Raw genomic sequence first — 19,790 nt, 5'->3', positions numbered from 1 at the left:
TCCTTAGTGCTCTGCTGTTTTACCTATTGTGGGTAAAAATCAACAACCTCTAACACAATCAGCAGAAAGACAAATGTAAGCAAGGCTAATGTGGGACATGATGCCAAAGCATGACCAGAGGTACAGGGAAGCTAACGGTCTATCATAGTGGCTGCAGCTCCATAGGAGGCCTAAATGAAGCAGGCTCTAGAATGTATGCTGAGTGTCAGGGCTCAGCCCAGGCTGAGATATTTAAAAGTGACTGTGCCTCTAAGCACATCCAGAGTCCACTCTTCCCTCTCTTCCCCTCTGCTCCAGAAACCATCACCTCTAGAATTACGCAGGAAGTCTTTCTAGTCAGAGCATGAGACGTGCATGCAGCATGGACGTCCCTGTCCATTCTGCACGCAGCAAGCCCCTGAGTTCTTGCCACCAACCCCATCACAATGCCGTCTCCCTCCGCCACTCCCACACCTCATGTTGTGAGTGAAGGTGTGCTTCCTCTGCTCCATCTCCATCTCGCTCTCATAGTTCTTCCCAAATCGCTTTCTGTAATGATGGTAAAACTGGTGGGCCCGATCCTCTTGTCCCCCGATAAAATCCGCCATGGGGTTTGCCAGAATGTGGTGCTCTGCTGAGTCGCCTGGCAATTCGCCACACACTTTTGTTTCTAAAGAGGAAGCGTAGGAGAATGTCACAGAGGCTCACAGACGGTGACAGCTGGGCTCTTTCCAGTTAGCCACTCGACAGCAGTAAAATGCTTCGGCATTGGGCAGAGCGCATTGAAACCGTAAATAAAGGCTATTGCACAAAGCCACCAGAAGGGGGAGCAATCTTGCAAAAACTCCACAATGGAGAAATACAGCAATTTATTTGAGCTGCACATGCAATGTTATAAGACTGTAACATGGCAATAAAATCCGAAAGGAGGCATCGGAAATGTGAACAGCACCTTGCTGTCAGCGCAGGGACTGCAGTGTCTCAACACAGGAAGTACAGAAGCACACTTTGCAGATCTCTAGTGACTCTGTGGTAAGAGTTAATCTGGAAAGCACCCTGGCTTAGTGAAGGCCAGAAGAGAAGGGACCAGGATTATCTGAAGGATGCCCTTTACTCATATGACCCTGTGCATTCATTCATATCCCCTGCTAAAAGAGCAAAGAGGCAAATTTTTAAAGTGGTGATTCTTGTTATTTAGCAAGGGGAGAGCAACTGGCCTTATCCATCCCCAGCACAGCATCCCTCCAGTGGCTGTTGCTGGTTTCTACCTTATATTTCTTTTTTTAGATTATGAGCCCAATGGGGACAAGGAGCCATTTTTCGTTATTTCTGTGTCAACTGCTTTGGAAACTTTTGTTGGAAAGCAGTATAGAAATATTCCCTGTATTCGTATTTGTATCACCCAAGGCCCTGCCCCGAGCGAACTCCCCCCACCCATGCCCAGGCTACTAAGAGCCCTGAGTGAGTGCTTCCTTGTCCTTTTCAGGCAGCGTTTGCTACCTGAAGGCATCTATTTCCCTCTCTCTCCCTCCAGAGGGGGAGAGAAAGGAATAGGTGCTTTCAGGCAGCAAGCACTGCCTGAAATGACATGGAAGCGCTCACTCGGGCTCTTTGGAGCCCGAGGTCACACATCCTTTGCACGTGACATCACATGAAAAGGGGGCATAGCCTTGAGCTCCGAAGAGCCTGAGCAGTACTTCCTTGTCATTTCAGGCAGCGCTTGCTGCCTGAAAGCACCTATTCTCCCTTTCTCTTCCCCTCTGGAGGGAGAGAGAGGGAAATAGATTCTTTCAGGCAGCAAACTCTGCCTGAAAAGGATGGGGAAGCTGCAGTGCTTGCTCGTGGGCAGGGAGGAGATTCTCTTGGGGCTCAGCCATGTCCCATGCATGTGATGTCAAGCGCACAGGACGTCATTGGAGGGGCCACCAGGCAGGGCTGGACTCAGGCTGCCACTCGGCTGGTTCCACTCCTGCTGCCTTGCAGGGTTGCTACGTAGAAATGAGTGGGCAGCTCCAAAGCCTACGAAGAAAGAGTGCTGGGCAATAAGATCTTACTCACCATTAGACTTCAGGTCAAAGATGGATGCAGGAAAGCTGTTAGAAAAATCACTGTAATCTATTTCGTATTTGTCATAGTGGGAACCCAGCAAAGAGTTGTAACCTCTCATTTCGTAGTGCACAGGTGACACGCCACAGCTGGAATTGGTTACCCACATGGTGTAAATGTTCTTCTTCTTGCCCTCGTAGGAGATGTTCTGCCACACGGTACAGTACTGGCCTTTGAAGTATTCCTCCCTGATGGGCTGGGGAGGCAGTACAGAATGTATATATTTAAACCAAGGACTGGCATTATTTATTACAACTTATCCCACTCTAGGGAGCTCAGAGCATTGGGGTGCATCATCCAGCCCAAAGTTTATCCCAACAACTCTGAAATTAGGCAGGCAGTGGCCGGTGAGAACAAAGGACATAGGAAGCTGCTTTATACTGAGTCCGGCCATTGCCTCAGTATTGCCTACCTGTTTACAAAATAACCTTTTGGGATACTTGTGGGGATTTTATTTTATTATTTTTTGATATTTTCATAGTAGCGTTTGAATAAATAACATTCTTTATCTATTATACTGAAAACACATACTATTTGTTCAGGCTTTGACCCCTTAGGGGTTGCTAATCTCTCCTTTCCAGCCACTCTGTCTTTGTATTTTATGGCTGTTGCTTTTTGGTGTTTTGATGGTCTTAACTGATTTTAATATTTCAATGTGATTTTGTGGAGTTTTATTGTACTTTTGAAAAACCGCCTCGGGATAAGCTTTATGAAAGACGATGCAGAAATCGAATGAATATATAATATTAAATTATATTGTCCTGTTTTTAAGTATTTCACCTGTTGTACCGGGCCAGGTTTTTATTGTTGCTAGTTTTGCATTTGATCAAACTTTAAGAGAAACAGATGAAAACTACAATCAGCAGTCACTCACGCATCCTCTCTCCCTCTCTGCAGGAGCAGCAGCCGCGCCGCGCCCTGAGGCCAGCAGTGGCATTCTTTACAGGGAAAAGGGGAAAACATTCCTCTCACCTCCCACCCCCTGCAGCTACTGCTGCTGCCACCACACAATGGTGTATGTTTTTTTTGAAAGGTAAAGGGAGGGGAATATCTCCTCGCCCATCCCCGCTTGCTGCAGCAGCAGCCGCCTGCATAGAGGCGTGGCAAAATGTGAGAAGCAGCAAAATTTGCTGCTCCTCAAATTTGGCAGCAGTAGGCAAATGCTCTGTTAATCCGCCATTCGGGGAGAGAAGCTGTCTCCATCTGACCCCAGCACAGCATCCCTCTAGTGGCTGGGGCTGGTATCTGCCTTATGTTTCTTTCTGGACTGTGAACTCTTTGGGGACAAGAGACCATTTTATTTATGCATTATTTATTTTTCTATGTGAACTGCTTGTCCTCAGAACAATGGAGACTCAGAACCAGCCATTTCCCCAGGGCTACCTGGCAACTCCATCACTCCAAGCCCAATTCTGACCTCTTGGCTGCACTCTTTCCTCTCCAGCTGTCAAGCTGGTCTAGCTTACCTTGTAGTGTTTCATGTCAGGAAAGACAGCCTGCGGCTTGATGTGTGCTTCTTTTGTGCCATTGAGCTGGAAGCATTTCTTGATGTTCACCTCCTTCTCTGTGGTTTCTGGAGTTATCTTGTACAGGGTGCCATGTGGCTCCACATACCCAAACTGCAAGGTCACCACCTGGCCTGCAGACCGGCAAGGAGAGACAGGGATGGATGAGATGGGACATCTGTGTACTCAGAACATGCTGTTTTCCAAACTCACTGCTTTGTGGCCTCCTGCGTGACAGATCAAAGCACTGCTGACATCCTGAGTCGATTTTACTGGCACGGTATCTCCAGGAAGTGATTGGGGAAGCTGTACCTGTTGAATGTCTGCCTGGATGTTTCCCTCCCCAGCCCATTTCCAGCTGAAAGAACAAGGCAAAATGTGGGTACATGAAGCCTCGTTTCTAAAGCCAGCATAATATACCAAAGTACAAAGCCTGTACAGCTTAAATGGCGCGGAAGTGTGTGTAGTAGTTAGAGTGCTGGACTAGGACCGGGGAGACCCAAGTTCAAATCCCCATTCAGCCATGAGACTTGCTGGGTGACTCTGGGCCAGTCACTTCTCTCTTAGCCTAACCTACTTCACAGGGTTGTTGTGAGGAGAAACTTAAGTATGTAGTACACCACTCTGGGCTCCTTGGAGGAAGAGCAAGATAGAAAATGTAAATAAATAAATAAATAAATAAATAAATAAATTCCCATGCTTTTTGGAGTGCAAATGAAAATGTAAAGCATCTTAACTTTCCTCTTAAACCGAAGGTTTTTGGATATCTGAATTTACTCAAGGATGTCCCTTGAAATTAAAAGGACAAGTTAGGCATGTATTTTAAATTCCACTAAATTTAGTCAGAATGTTAGCCAATAAGGACTGGGCCTCCACCATTTTGGCCCTCCAGCTATTGTTGGACTACAATTCCCAACAACCCCAGCCACAGGGACAGTGGGAACTGTAGTCTAACAACAGCTGAAGGACCAATGTTGTGGAGCCTTGATCTAGACCACCTGTTCCCATATGAACCCATTCATTCAAACTTCACTAGAAATCTAGCAAACTTCACTAGATCTTCACTAGAAATCTAGCAAAGCTTCCTGGGGGAGGGTTATAGCTCAGCAGTAGAGCACCTGCTTTGTAAGCAGAAGGAGATTCCTTGACATCTCCAGATAAGGCTGGGAAAGAACTCTTAGTCCACAAGCCACACCCACAAATTTGGGCCATCAGTACCATCTCAGGGGATGAATGCTAATAGTGATTTTTAGCAACACTACCTCACTAGAGATTGAAAATAGGTGATAGCATTGCTGTATTTACAGCTTTCTGTGTGTACTCACCCCTTCTTTATCCCAAACCCCAAACAATTTTGGGTAAAATCACAATCACTTTTGTACAGAGAAAGGGGTTAGGGTGAAGGTTATGGTAACTTGTGCTCTCTCCATGGAGTAAACTTTGGGGGACATTCCTGCTGATTTGACATTCCTGGTCAGGACAATAAATCATGAGAACACACTTAAAGCTGGAAGTATTGCAATTCTATCACTTATTTGCCATCTCTAGGGCTGAAAAATCTTTTTCACCTTGCTGAAAAACCACAATGAGCATTTGTCCCCCACAGATGGTACCGACCACCCCAGCTGGCTCATACACCACCTGTCTGAAACCCTGTGTCAGGACACACATTCCTGAGCTACCAGTGGTTTGGCTCAGTATAAGCAGATTCCTACACTCCATCTGGAGACCCTACGCCAGGGGACCCTGCCTTAAGAGTTAAATTCTAAACATAACACCATTCAATCCAATACAGTCTTTCTCCCTCTCAATATTAAGCATGGTTCCAAAAAGATCTCTTGCACAGGCAAGCTAAGTTAGCTAGCCGTTGTTTGTCTGCTTGCCCCCTTCTTCTCCTTTAGTGGGGCCAGTTCTTACCATCGTAATATTCAATACGACTCTTATTTCCAGTCAGGTTGTACCAGGCTTCAAAGGGCTCCTCAATCTCAGCATAAGGGAGGTTGATGACTCCTACAGGGCATAATGAGAGGAAGGAGGTAAGCAATTGAAGCAGCAAAGGATGCAGTGGCTGTTCAACAGACCAGGCACCCCATATAATAGTGGGCTAGACCACACAATCTTTAACAAGGCAGGACAAGCATCCTACCCAAGTTCAGGAGCTGTGCATACTCTTCTTTTTATTTATTGTTAAATTTATATACCGTTTTTCATTAAAAACAACCCCAAAAGCAGTTTACAGTATAATCAAAAATACACAATTAAAAACAATACACAAAAGTACAAATATTAAATTTAAATATAAAAATACATCTATTTAAAAAGTTTAAAAACAAAAAATAAAACAGTAAAAGACAAGACAGCAGCAGCAGAAGCAGCAGCAGCAGCAAAGAAAGCAATTATCTCATATAAAAGCCTGGGCACAGAGCTACGTTTTGTGATTGTGTGCTGCAAATAACAAGATGGGGGGGGGTGACTATGTACAATGCTTGTACCGGGTAGGAGGGCTTTTCCTTCTACCTCATTAAACAATACAGGTGTTGGGTAGGATGGAGCCCTCCTACCTGGCACAAGCCTCACACACAATCACTTCCTCCACTCCCACCTTCTTTTTCACAAACACACAATTACAAAATGGGAGTGTGCACAGCTCCCAAACGAAAGAAGACCATGTGACCCAGGTGCCAAAGGTATGGTATGGTATGGGAGGGCAAATTCTGAAGGCACACATGATGCAGCCACCTGAGGCCAAGCAGGTCTCATCTGGTCAGCACCTGTACGGGATGCCTGGGAATCCCGAGTGCTCTGCCTTGAGCTTAACAGAAGAAAAGAGCACCACAATGGAAAGAAATGCATCGTTTGAGACTGGCAGCCTTTACCCTCTGCTAGAAAGAATTCTGCGGATGCTCTTGGCAGGAGCAAGAAGAGCAGAAAGATGCTGCCGTTGCCAAGAGCCAGAGAACAGCTTTGCCACTTCTGGTCAATTTCCTGGACTTCAAGTTGGCCGCAGTGGTTCCCAACCAGGGTTCCTCCAGATGTTGCTGAATTACAGTTCCCATAATCCCCAGACACCATAAGTTGTACTTGGGGTGGGGGGTCTAGTTCAGCAACAACTGGAGGAACCCTGGTCGGGAACCACTGAAGTAGGGGGAGAGTCTCTGGCAGAGAGGCAAAGGCAAGACTGGATTAATCATTATGCCCAGCACTCCATAGGGCACAGCACAGGTCAGCAACTATTTGAAACAACAGACGTAGTCTGAACTGAGCAAGGGCCACTGAAGGGTCAGATTTTATTCTTTAAACTAATCAGGAAAATTATGGTTGTTTTACTATCTTAGACAATACTATAGTTTGGATGGATTGATGAATTGGGATTTGTTGTATTAGGTTTTGCTGTTTGTGTTTGGATCAGTGTTGCTTAGAGTTGTAAATTTGTTTTAATAAAGAGATTTTTATTTTATTTTATTTTATTTTATTTTAAAATCAAGGGCCACTGAAGGTTGCAAGGGTGGCTCTGCACCCTCACTCACTCTCACATACGCCAAAACAGCAACCAAATAACGAAAATGTCATCAGGCAGCAAGAGAAATATGCAGGCAAATACAATTACACATTAACCTTATTCACACATCACATTCAACACTTGCAAGAGTGCAAACAGGTACAGATCTGTACACAGGTACAGTTATTCACACGTTATGTTGAAGACAGGTAGAGGAGTATACTTCTGATCTGCACCATGCATTTGCAGTGCCTGAACCCAGCTACAGTCATTCACACAGACACATGTTCGAGTGCACAGACATCTGTACACTCATACAACATAATGGGCTAGTTCACATGATCAGAAATTGGGTAGGGCAAGCATCCTAGCCAAGTTCAAGAGCTGTCTGGGAGTAAAAAGCAAGGTAGAAGTGGGAGGAAGTTATTGGGCTTGTTCTCATGACCATATGGGGTGGGGAGGTGGACTAGAGGGAAGGCACATTCCTACCTCATGTCTCTCGGATGACTAGAGCCTCCTTTGGGCTCTGGAATTCACCCCCTCCCCAACACAGTGGCATCCTCGACTGCTGAAATTGAGAGCTGGGGCCTCCACATATGGGATCTGTGTTCGTGCGAAGAGGCTCAGTGTCTGAAAATCTCAAATTGGGTTAGGAAGGCTTTTCTCCCTACCTTCTCCCTACCAGGACACAGCTGCTGGGTAGGATGGAGCCCTCCTACCCAGCGCAAGCTTCTCAGACGATTGCTTCCGTCGCCTCCTACCTAGTTTTTTACTTGCACACCATCAGAAAAGGGGAAAAGACACACTTCTCCCAAATTTGGGGAGGACACTTGTCCTCCCCCAATTTCTGATTGCGTGAATCTTCATGATTGTGTCTGATCTTCATTCTCAGTTCTCCCTCTTCCACCGCAACAAAGCTCAGGCTACCCCTAGAGAGTTTATTTGGACTGAGTTTATTTGGACTGAGATGTGATGGGGAAGGCCAGAGAGATTAGGTTTCGGCAGGAGATGAACAAAGCACAAACCAGAGCTTTGGCCAAAAGGGGCAAAAAGGAATGAGCAGATTTTGCAGTGGTGTGTAGTGAAAATTCTTGGTCCGTGTGCAACTGTTATTAGGTGTATGCACAGGCAAAGTTACACACATGCTTACACAGAGAACTTCACATAGAAGCACCGATGGCATTTAGAGATGCCTTCCGACCACGCTCAGTTAGGTTTCACCTGCAAGACAGGGCTGTATGGCCATGCTATGATGGAAGTGTTTTGTCTGCTTTAATTAAAGTCCCCGAACTGGGTTTGGCACTGCACCCTGGATGCAGAGTAATCCCTTATCTCTTGGCCTCACGTGTCAAATGGAAATCGCAAGATGCAGTAATACAGGATTGGGAGAGAGCAAGAAATGTTTGGCCCATTCTTAAACACTGGGTGAACTTCCCAGCAACATAAGATAACAACATTAATCATCCAAGGAATTTTCACTGTGGGTGAAAGGAGGTTATAGTTTGGGCTCTGACTACCAACCATTAATTAATGCAACTTCCCTATGTTTATCTGATCTCTTTTCCAAGTCATATGCACTAGTGTCTGCCCATCACGGCATCTTGTGGCAATGCATTCCCAAGATCATCTGCTCGTTTCGTGAATAACTTCCTTGTCCTTGACTCCATAACAATGTATTCATATAGCACTTTGGTGCACTCAAAACACTTTTTATTATCTCAATAAGATTAAAAACAACAATGTAAGGTAGACCATAGTCACCCCAATATTGCAAACAAAGTATGGAGGACAGAAGAGACAGAGGCTTGTCTAAGGACAACTAGTTGTGAATAAATGGAGGGAATGAGATTTTAGTATGCCATGGCAAGTCAATGCCAACTGAAGAATAGTTGGGTGGCATAAGAACATAAGAACTCCCCTGCTGGATAAGGCCCAAGGCCTATCAAGTCCAGCATCCTGTTTCCCACAGTGGCCCACCAGATGCCTCTGGGAAGCCCACAAGCAAGAGATGAAGACATGCCCTCTCTCCTGCTGTTGATCCCCTGGGCGCTTTCCAGATTAGACCCTGCAACGGGGTCACAACAGATCTCCTAAGTGTGCTTCCACACTTCCTGTGCTGTGAAACTGCAGTCCCTACGCTGACAGCAGAGTGCCGTTCATATTTCCAATGCCTTTGTTTTAAATTAAATCACTGTGATATAGTGCTATAATGTTGTATATCCAGTATTTAAAAGTTGCTGTTTTTGCGGGTTGTTTGTTTTCGCGAGACTGCTCCCTCTGCTGGGCACTTGCTATTTACGTTTTGAATGCGATTTGCCTGAACTGAAGCATTTTGCCGCAGTTTGAGTGGCTAATCTGGAAAGCGCTCTACATCTGGTATTCAGAGGCATCCTGCCTCTGAGCCTGGAGGTGGCCTCAGACTAGTAGCCATTGATAGACCTCCCCTCCATGAATCTGTCTACGCCCCTTTTAAGCCAACCAAGCTGGTGGTGGAATTCAACTGATTAATTATGTGCTGTGTGAAAAGGTAGTGCCTTTTGTTGGTCCTAAATTTCCTGGCAATCAGCCTCATGGGATGACCCCTGGTTCTAGTGTTGTGAGAGAGGGAGCACAACATCTCTCTATCCACTCTCTCTACTCCATGCATAATTTTATACACCTCTATCATGTCTCCATGTAGACAACTCTTTTTTCAAACTAAAAGGGTGTGGAAGGATTGGAAGAATTTGAAGAGCTAATTATCAACATTCAGCGGAAGCCTGTCAAATGGGCTGGATGGCCACCTGCCAGGGATGATGTAGTAGTTTCCTCTTCCAAGCTGGTGGGGGGTTGCACTAGAAGACCTCCAAGGTCCCTTCCAAGGCTCTTAAGATTCTAAGATTTTATCAGGTGTCTGCATTTGCACAAGAATATTTCAAAAGTAAAATTGGTATCTCTAAACACAGGAATAGACTTTCCATCAACAGTGTTGCAGCAGTAGCTCAGCTCAAAACAAGGACTGAAAGATGCTGGAAACAGTTTTGTTTTCCAACCCACAAAGACAAGACATGGAGATCATTCACACAATAAAAAAAACTGTGTTCTACCTGGGTTCGGGAGCTATATGTGCTCCCAATTTTTGGTTGTATGGGAGCAAGGTAGGAGGAAAACCTGGGAAGAAGTTAATGAGGCTCTCCACACAGCCTGTACACTCACACAGTTCATCATGGTATTTCTGGGAGCCAGGACAACACATCCTGGCCCCCTACCCTGCCTGGGCACATGGGGAATCATCTGGGCATGTGGGGAGCGCACCCAGCACAGGAAGAGTGGTTGTCTGCAGGGAAGATAAGTATAACCTGCCTTCCCTGCAGCCCACTCTAGAGCCCTTCTCACTTGCTCATGAGAAGAAGCTCATTGCGTGGAGGCAAGATAGGAGGAAAAGCTACCCAGGTTTTCCTCCTACCTTGCTCCCACACAACCAAAAGTTGGGAGCAGACACAGCTCCCAAACCTGGGTAGAACACAATTTTTGATTGTGTGAATGGCCTCAATGTCTGATTAGAGGGTGGCATCTGTGAAATGTTAAGCACTAATGCCACATTCTTGATTTATCTCTGGGTTGTTGTTGTTGTTGTTGCATTATTGTGGAATTTCATATGCAGTTCTCTATGTTTCACTCTAGTTTGTTGCCTTGCGGGTAAAAGGTGGGGTATAAACTGAGAACTAAATAAAGCAGACACCAGCCTCTTCAGGTACATGAAGCATCCTTCATTAGAATGGCTGGCATGTATCCTGTTGCTTTGACAGGTATGGCCTTTATCCTTGCAACACACCCCTCACTCTGTGCCGATGAGATGGCTACCATGTAAATGAACAACTCTGGGGAGAGCTGCAAGATGGGATCATTTCACCAAATTTGGGGAGGTGGAGATCAAATGTGCATCGGGGATTCTAAAAAAATGGAAAGTGTAGTCACAGTGAGAGTTGATTCACACAATGCTTTCTGCATGCAGGAATTCACATCGCTGCTGGGGAGGTGAACTGTCTTGTGGCAGTGAGCATGAGTTTCACCCTTTGCGAAGAAGGGTGCACTACATGTGACTGCATGTGAGCACTGTAAGATCCCCTTAGGGAACGAGGCCATTGCTCAGGGAAAGGGCATTTGCATGCTTGCATGCAGAAGGTCCCAGGTTCAATCCCTGGCAGCATCTTCAAGTAGGGCTGGGAGAGAGACTCCGGCCTGAAACTTCAGAGAGCCGCTGCCAATCAATGCAGCGATACTGAGCTAAGTGGAGCAATGAGTTAGTTCAGTGTAAGGCAGCTTCCAAAGCTCCTATGCACACACGTGTGTGAACTGGGAGTTCCTTGGGGGTTCAACCTTCTCCCTGGTTTTCCTAAGAGCAGACCAAAGGACCATCTAGTCCAGCACTCTGCTTCTCACAGTGGCCAACCCATTGCCGCTGGGAAGCCCAGAGCGGAACATACCTACATTCCCACAGTTACTCCTAGGAAGGAGTGTCCTGGTTCCATTGCTTGGTTGATGGGTGGGGCTGTGTGGTTGTTGTGAGGTGTGAATGTGCAGAAGCTGTTTGTGCTTGTTTGTTTTTTGACCCGTCTTCACTGTTGTTCCTCTTTTCAATTACAAAAAGTAGGTTTCTCTCCTTGTTAAGTTAGGTAAGGACCATAGCTGAGCGGAACAGCATTTGTTTTGCATGCAGAAGGGTGCGTTCCCCTACAACAGGGGTAAAATGCTTTGACTTGGCAGGATCATGTTGAAAACGACCCCCAGAACCTCAAACCCGTACAATGGGAAAGTGCAGCTATGAACGACACCTTGCTGTCAGTGCAGGGACTGCGGTGTCGGAACACAGAAAGTATGGAAGCACATTTAGCAGATCCATAGTGACATTGTTGTAGGGTTTAATCTGAAAAGCTCCAAGGTCTCTGGTTCAATCCCTGGCAGCATCTTCAGGTACGGCTTGGAGAACTGCTGGCAATCAGCGTAATAATAATAATAATAATTTTATATTTTTATATCTATCTATCTATCTATCTATCTATATAATCTAAGGCATACCCGTGGCTAATCCTGTGTGTGGCAGCTCTCGCAAGAGTTCGTGAGCACCATGCATGGTGATTGGGCAGTGGAAATTCTATATGCGGGCTCGGGTGAGGGTGGGTGGGGAGGTCTCTAGGGATAGGCGCCAGCAGTGCTACAGCTGTGACCAAGAGGAGTGAGGGGGATGGAGTAAAGGGAAGGAGGAGTGACCAAGAAGGGTGAAGGGGATGGAAGCAATGGAATGGAAGAGGAGGAGTGTGGCTCAGGTGAAGGTGGAGAGATCTCTGAGGTGAGGGGGGCTGTGGCAGGGGGTGAAGGGAGCAATCAAGTACTAGCAAGCAGATGTTCTGCTGCGTGGGTTAAGCTAGTAAACTTTATTTGTTAGCTGCCCCATAACAAAATTGTTCTCTGGGGGGCTCACATTTAAAAAACATCCAACAAAAAACACATAAAACATGACAAAAAACACAATACAGGACATTTTAAAAACAAAATCAATTTTAAAAAGCCTGAGTGAACAAAAGGTTCTTTTAGACGCTAGGTGAAGACCTATGTTCTTATGAAGGATCCTGTTCCTTATGGCTCCTCTTAGTTGCCTAAATTTAAGACCACCACTTCTAGCACAATATCTTAAATTAGCTGAATCAAGGGATGGTGATCATGTTCATGTATTAAATATCACCATGAGGTAACTATGTTCCTGGAGGGATAGATTAGGAGTGAGAAATCCACTTGTTAGGAATGAATGGGGAGAGACTAAGCTGAACCTCCTGCCCTATGGTTGCCAGAACCTAAGGGGTATACTTGTGAGTCAAATGGGCTGTAAGCCAGAATTTGGCTTTTTTAAAGCCAAATCTGGCCACCTAGCGCCTATACACTTTTTTCTGCATCAGCGAGAGAAAGAGGATAGTGTGCATAGAACTCCTCACTCTTATGATCCAGCTAAGGGGAAGATGCCAAATATAGGAACATAGAAAGCTGCCGGACTCAGTCGTCAGACCATTGGCAGTGGCTTTTCCAAGGTTACAGGCAGGAGTCTCTCTTAGCCCTGTCTTGGAGATGCCAGGGAGATAACTTGATGCTGTTCCAAGAGTAGCCCCATCCCCTAAGGGGAATAGATTACAGTGCTCACATGTAGTTTCCCACTCAAATGCAAACCAGGGCATGCCCTGCTTAGCAACAGGGACAATTCATGCTTACTACCACAAGACCAATTCTCCTCCCTTATGGTCTCTAAGTTGTGTTTCGAGGGCCTAAATGGAGTTCTTAATGCAAGTAGGTTTACGACGAGACATACACAGATGAGAAATTAATATCAAGCATAAAATATTCCCTACTAATATGTACATGGACTCCATTTTAAGTGATCAATTGGTTTTTATTTAATGTTCCGAATTTACTGAATATGCTTTGTCTTCTTTTTTGTAATTGTAAATGTTTTGTATTATTTGGTCAAAGACCGTAAATAAATAAATACAAATTCCCTACTAGTATAGCATCATAATTTCCCCAATGATAATTACCTCTCCATTGAAATTGAGTGAATGCTGGAATTCCTAACACTAGTTACCCTGAGGGCAGGTCCACATGACTATTGTGGAGTCAGGATGCTGGGAACCAGAAGTTCCCAGCAAGTATGTGCTTTCGGCGGGCATGTTATGCATACCTCCCAACCTCCTGTTGGCAGCTGGACTTATCAACTTCAGCCCGAGATTGGTTACCTAGGCTGAATCTGGGTAGAACAAGTCAGGCTGAAGTTGACAACTCCAGCAGCCCAACAGAGGTTGGTGGTTCAGATGCCACCAAAAGAGAGTCAGACTTTTTGGAAAAAACACCCAACACAGCTTACCTTTGACATGGTAGAGAACTCCAAAATCAGGGATTGTGCTTGATGCATTACAGGCGCTTCCTGAAATAAGAAAAACAAAGCTTGCAGTGTTAACCTATGGGCCGCCTTCAGCATGTGGATACATTTAATAAAGACTAGAACTAGCTTTCATTGCCAGATTTGAACTTAATACTGGGAATTAGTCCAATAATTCCTTGCTTTGTATCATGGGAATTTCCATCAGCCAACATCCATTCTACACCATGAATTCTAGCACAGGCACTCCAGTTACAGCCCACAGATCCAGATATGACTCAGATGTTACACACGGACAGCCTGAAATCCATTTAAGGCAGGTGTGCACAACTTTGGCTCTCCTGCAGACTACAACTCTCAAAACCCCTAACTATTGGCCACTGGGGCTGGGGAAGATGGGAGCTGTAGTCCAACAACATCTGAAGGGCCAAAGCTGCACAATCGTAAGCCCTGATTCAAATGTTTCAAGTGGTGGCACTATCCAACCTCTGATCTGCACTGACAGTGACTTTCCAGGGTTACAGATGGGAGTCTTTCTCAGCTCTACTTGAAGATGTTTCTAGGGATTGAACCTGGGACCTTCTGCATGCAAAGTAGATGTTCTACCACTGAGCATCTCAGTGCTAAGCAAAGTAGATGCTCTACCCCATTCCCAAAATAGGAAACCGCCTTACACCAAGTCAGACCATTGGTCCATCTAGCTCAGCACTGTGTACACTGACTGGCAGCGGCTCTCCAAAGTTTCAGGCAGGACTATTTCCATCCTAGCCCTGCTTGGAGATGCTGCCAGGGATTGAACCTGGGACCACATTCTGCACTCAGGGCAGATGCTCTCCCATTGAACTACAGCTCCACTTGGAGCTGTTTGAGAACACCTGGCATCGAGGATTAGAAAAAACAGAATTTGGCACACAGGGACTAAATTCAAGAGACAGCACGGGTCCAATAAACCTACCCGAAAAGCAGCACTGTCAATCTTCCCAAGGAGCACCTATTAATCTTCCCACATACAGCACTAGCCCTTGTCATTAAGCAAACCTGATTTGAAAGGATTGTTGGATAACAGGCAGCGTGAAGCCAACACACCCTTAAAAAGGGGCTCGTCCTTTCCTTGGTGTCAGCATTTTCTGCAGGAGGAATAAGTCGCTCAAATTTGCAAGTTTGAACACAGCGACCTGGTGCGGAAGGAGACGAGCTGCCACCTGGAAGAGCAGGCCCTGGTACATCCTATCCCCTGCCCCCACTCTTTTGCCACCCGATGCAAAGCCCAGAGAGGAGGCGCCAGTGCAGAACAAGAAGTCCTGGTTGTTCCTGGCTTCCAGCTAGGGCTGAAGCATTTTGGTGGTTAGGCCATTTTGTTTCATTTCATAAGGCAGCCTCTAATTTAGAGCAGAAAGCTTCAGAAGGCAACATGCTCCAAGGCAGACTGTGTCAGCATTCTCCCTGCATACTGGGTTTCCCCAGCTGCTCTGATCCCCGTTTCTGGTTCCCTATTGCTACTGTGACATATAGATCTGATTTCTGGAGTCATTCCAACATCCATTTTGGCCATATCCCTTTTCATAATGACAGAGCAAGAATTTCTTCTGCTTGCAGGTGTTCTGGTGTTCTCTCTCCTGGAAGTTTTTCACACCCGGCTTTTAGTTTGCAACTCCTCCAGTATGGAGGGTGTGTGTGTTCACATATCGGCCAGATTTATCCCGAAGTCCCTGTGAGATATTGGGGAGCACTTCTTGTTAGAGTAAAAAAAAAAAAAAATCCACTTTTTGCATCGGTATTTTGGGGGTAACTTTGAACTCGCAGTCAGCCTACGGTAAAGCATGCTCTCTGGGAAGTCTCCTGGACATTAAGCTGTTTTCTGGCATTCAAATTAGAGGCCCAAGTCCAAACAAGGTGAACTCATCAGCACCTGACTTAGTAAACCCTATTAACAAGGGGTGGGAGTGGGGGGGTTGTATATTTGCCAGACCGTGTTTGGGGGAATACACAGAAATCCACAGAAAGTCACACAGCTACACAGAGAGCTAAGAGAACACTACAAGACAACAGAGGCTTTGAAAATGGCATCTATTTCTGTTCTCCAGGGATTGGAGAATTTGGGACAGAGGGATTTTTACTTTTTGACTGTTTCAAAATGGACTATAACTTGCTTTGAAACACATCTGCATGCTTTGCACTGTTTTTCAACGTTTTCCAGATGCTCTTCAGAAAGAGTTGCATCGGTTACATTGAAATCATGTGCCTTGGCATCATAGGAACATAGGAAGCTGCCTTATACTGAGTTAGACCATTGATCTATCTAGCTCAGTACTGTCTGGCAGCGGCTTCTCCAAGGTTGCAGGCAAGAGTCTCTCTCAGCCCTGTCTTGGAGATGCCAGCAGGAGGGAACTTGAAACCTTATGCTCTTCCCAGAGCAGCTCCATCCCCTAAGGGATGCACTCACACTTCTAGCCTCCCACTCAGATGCTAATCAGGGCAGACCCTGCTTAGAAAAGGGAACACGTCATGTTTGCTACCACAGGATCAGCTCTCCTTCCATAGATCAGCTCTCCTCCCATCACTCTGCCAAAGATTTAGAGTTTTTCTTTTGTATATTTTTCCAATAAAAAGAGAATATAGAAGGAAAAGCCCTCTTTCTTTCATTCTGCCTTATCCCCAGGAAGGCAGTAGTATGCAACAGTTCCCTATTGCTACTACCCATCACAACAGCAGGGTTGTGAAACACAACAGCAGATACATTTCCTTGCTGGTGAAAATATTAGGCTAGTATGGGAACAGCCAATGCAGTTCAGCTGTTCCAATTTTCAGCTCTCTCCATTTTATTTTCTGGGTCTGAGGCCACAGATGTCACCATATTTTGGTTTCCTCTGGCACTTCCCACTTGAGGATCTTGCCTACTTTTAAGGAACATATACACTCATGCCCAGCTTCTTCCAGTTTCGGCTGTGGTCTGTAAACAGGCAGGGTTATGAGACGTGGGCCTTTGGTCAGCATGATCAGTAAATAAGCAGGTTGTAGAACATTCACTGTAGAATAATAAAAGTACAATTGCAAACAAATTTGCAGTTTGCTGGCCTATGACCGTATCAGTAAAGACTGATTGTATCCCCTGCCTCTTTGTTCAGTCTGTACAACTGGTAGCCCATCATAGGAACACAGGAAGCTGTCTTATACCAAGTCAGGCCACCGGCCCACCTAGCTAAGTATGGTCTAAACCAGGCCTGCTCAACTTCGGCCATCCTGCAGATGTTGGCCCACAACTCCCATAATCCCTGGCTATTGGCCAGTGTGGCTGGGGATTCTGGGAATTGTAGTCCAAAAACAGCTGGAGGGCCTAAGTTGAGCAGGCCTGGTCTAAACTGACTGGCAGCAGCTCTCTGAGGTTTCATGCAGGCTGCTCTTCCACTGGGCTACAGCCTCATCTCCTATCTTACAGAACTCACATGTAGTCAGTCACCCCTCCAAAGGCAGAAGGGACAAGTCCTACTTGCTAGAACAAGACCAGCCCTCCTCCCCACAGTTCTCAGACACAGTCTACACGTTATTGGTGTCCAAGTGCTTGACAATCTTCTTGTTTATGCTACTCTGGCCAGCTGCAAAAACAGGAGGCTTATCCAGTCTGGTGGGTCACTATATGCTGCCACTATATTTGACTTTAGAGGCTGCACATTGTGCAGGTTTAATTAGCCACCAATTAATTCAGCATTTTGCAGCACAATCCTATCCATGTTCACTCAGAAACAAGTCACACTGTGCTCAAAGGGACTAACGGCCAGATAAGTGTTCCCAAGATTATAGCCACAATCTGATGGCAGAGGAAAGAAGTCCAAGACATCAATATTATATCTTGGGCAAACAGCACAGACTCTCATCAACTGCAAAGACCACAAGTTCCCCAGATGTTGTTGCACTACAACTCCATTCATCCCCAGTCATAATGGCCAAAGCTATTGTGGCAGGAGATAAAGAGAGTTGTAGACCAACAAAATCTGGAGATTGGAACAACAGTATCTGGAGACTGGAACAGGATTCGAACTGATATGAGAGCCAGTATGGTGTAATGGTTAGAACAGCTCTCCAGCTGCTCTGAGAAGAGCACCTACATGCTTGCATGAATAAGGTTCCCAGTTCCCTCCCTAGCATTGCCAAGATAGGGCTGGGAAAGACCCCTGCCTGCAACCTTGGAGAAGCCGCTGCCAGTCTGGGTAGACAATACTGAGCTAGATGGACCAATGGTCTGACTCAGTATATGGCAGCTTCCTGTGTTCCTATGCTATTGGCCAACAACAAGGGCAAAGAGGCACCTTTTACCGTGGTGATTCTCTTTATTTAGCAGGGGGAGAGTAACTGGCCCTATCCACCCCCAGGACAGTACTTCCAGTGACTGTTGCTGGTGTGTGTCTTATGTTTCTTTTTAGAATGTGAGCCCTTTGGGGACAGGGAGCCATCTTATTTGTTATTTCTCTTTGTAAACCGCCCTGAGCCATTTTTGGAAGGGCGGTATAGAAATCTAATAATAATTAGTGGCAGCTCTACTTAAGGATTTTTAAATGAACCTGGGGGAGGTTCAGGGCTGGAAACCCACTCCAGGTTCCCCACAGTCTTCTTCACTATGAGACCCATCACCCATTGAGATCATCAGGAGGGCTCCATCGGCAGTTGCCACCAGCTCTTCTGGTGGCTACTCAGGGATGGTGCCCCGAGACTCTGGAATGTGCTCCCTGCTGAAATAAGAACCTCCCTGTCTCCGAAAGCTTTTAAAAAGTCTTCAAAGGACACATTTATTCACCCAACCTTTTTAACTAGAATTGTGGTTTTAAATTAAAAGAGGAGAGCTGGTCTGGTGGTAGTAAGCATGATTTGTCCCCTTAGCTAAGCAGGATCCACCCTGGTGGCATATGAAAGGGAGACTTGATGTGTAAGCACTGGAAGATATTCCCCTCGGGGGATGAAGCCGCCCTGGGAAGAGCAGAAGTTTCCAAGTTCCCGCCCTGGCTTCTCCAAGATAGGGCTGAGAGAGATCCCTGCCTGCAACCTTGGAGAAGCCACTGCCAGTCTGTGAAGACAATGCTGACCTATGGTCTGACTCAGTATATGACAGCTTCCTGTGTTCCTAGGTTTTAACTTTTGTTTTAGGTTGTAAACTGTCCAGATGTAAATTTGGGGCTGTGCACAAATATAAAATAAAATAATCTCCAAGGAGGGCTGGGAAAGATTCCTGCTTGAAACCATGGAGAGCCCCTGTCAGTCACTGTAGACAATACTGAGCTAGATGGATCAGTGGTCTGACTCTGAGTAAGGCAGCTGCAAATCAATTATAGGTCTGTTGATATTATTATTATTACTACTACTACTACTACTACATTTATATCCTGCTTTTCCTCCAAGGAGCCCAGAGCGGTGTACTACACACTCTTTCACAACAACCCTGTGAAGTAGGTTAGGCTGAGAGAGAAGTGACTGGCCCAGAGTCACCCAGCTAGTATCATGGCTGAATGGGGATTTGAACTCGGGTCTCCCTGGACCTAGTCCGGCACTCTAACCACTACACCATGCTGGCAAAAAGTCGTGCCATTCAGCGGCGGAGCAGGACCTCCGGTGGTCTGTGACATCTAGGTGGCCAGATTTGGCTTTTAAAAAGCCAAATTCTGGCTTACGGCCCATTTGACCCACAAGTATACCCCTTAGGTTCTGGCAACTCTCTGACGTCAGACACGGGGGCGGGGTCTGGTGCCCGAACGGAGCCTTGAGGCTCCGCTCGGGTGTTGGGAGTTTAATTCCTGAAGGGGCCGCACAT

General features: G+C 46.0%; 1 protein-coding gene across 2 annotated transcripts in view; it reads right to left on the bottom strand.

The window, feature by feature from the left end:
• Nucleotides 1–19,790, bottom strand: part of LOC128332706 (digestive cysteine proteinase 2-like) — a 51,389-nt gene that overhangs the window by 9,771 nt on the left and 21,828 nt on the right. For both annotated transcript variants that reach the window (XM_053267323.1, XM_053267322.1), the window contains 5 exons: nucleotides 13,979–14,038; nucleotides 5,508–5,600; nucleotides 3,552–3,724; nucleotides 2,038–2,281; nucleotides 454–649 (listed from right to left, as the gene is read on the bottom strand). In XM_053267323.1, coding sequence (XP_053123298.1) covers nucleotides 454–649; nucleotides 2,038–2,281; nucleotides 3,552–3,724; nucleotides 5,508–5,600; nucleotides 13,979–14,038 — 766 coding nt within the window. The remainder of the gene's footprint in view (nucleotides 1–453; nucleotides 650–2,037; nucleotides 2,282–3,551; nucleotides 3,725–5,507; nucleotides 5,601–13,978; nucleotides 14,039–19,790) is intronic.

Source organism: Hemicordylus capensis, chromosome 7 (genome assembly GCF_027244095.1).
Source record: "Hemicordylus capensis ecotype Gifberg chromosome 7, rHemCap1.1.pri, whole genome shotgun sequence".
NCBI classification, from domain to species: domain Eukaryota; kingdom Metazoa; phylum Chordata; class Lepidosauria; order Squamata; family Cordylidae; genus Hemicordylus; species Hemicordylus capensis.
Note: the sequence above shows the minus strand (reverse complement) of the source record. Positions and strands in the feature narration are given on the sequence as shown.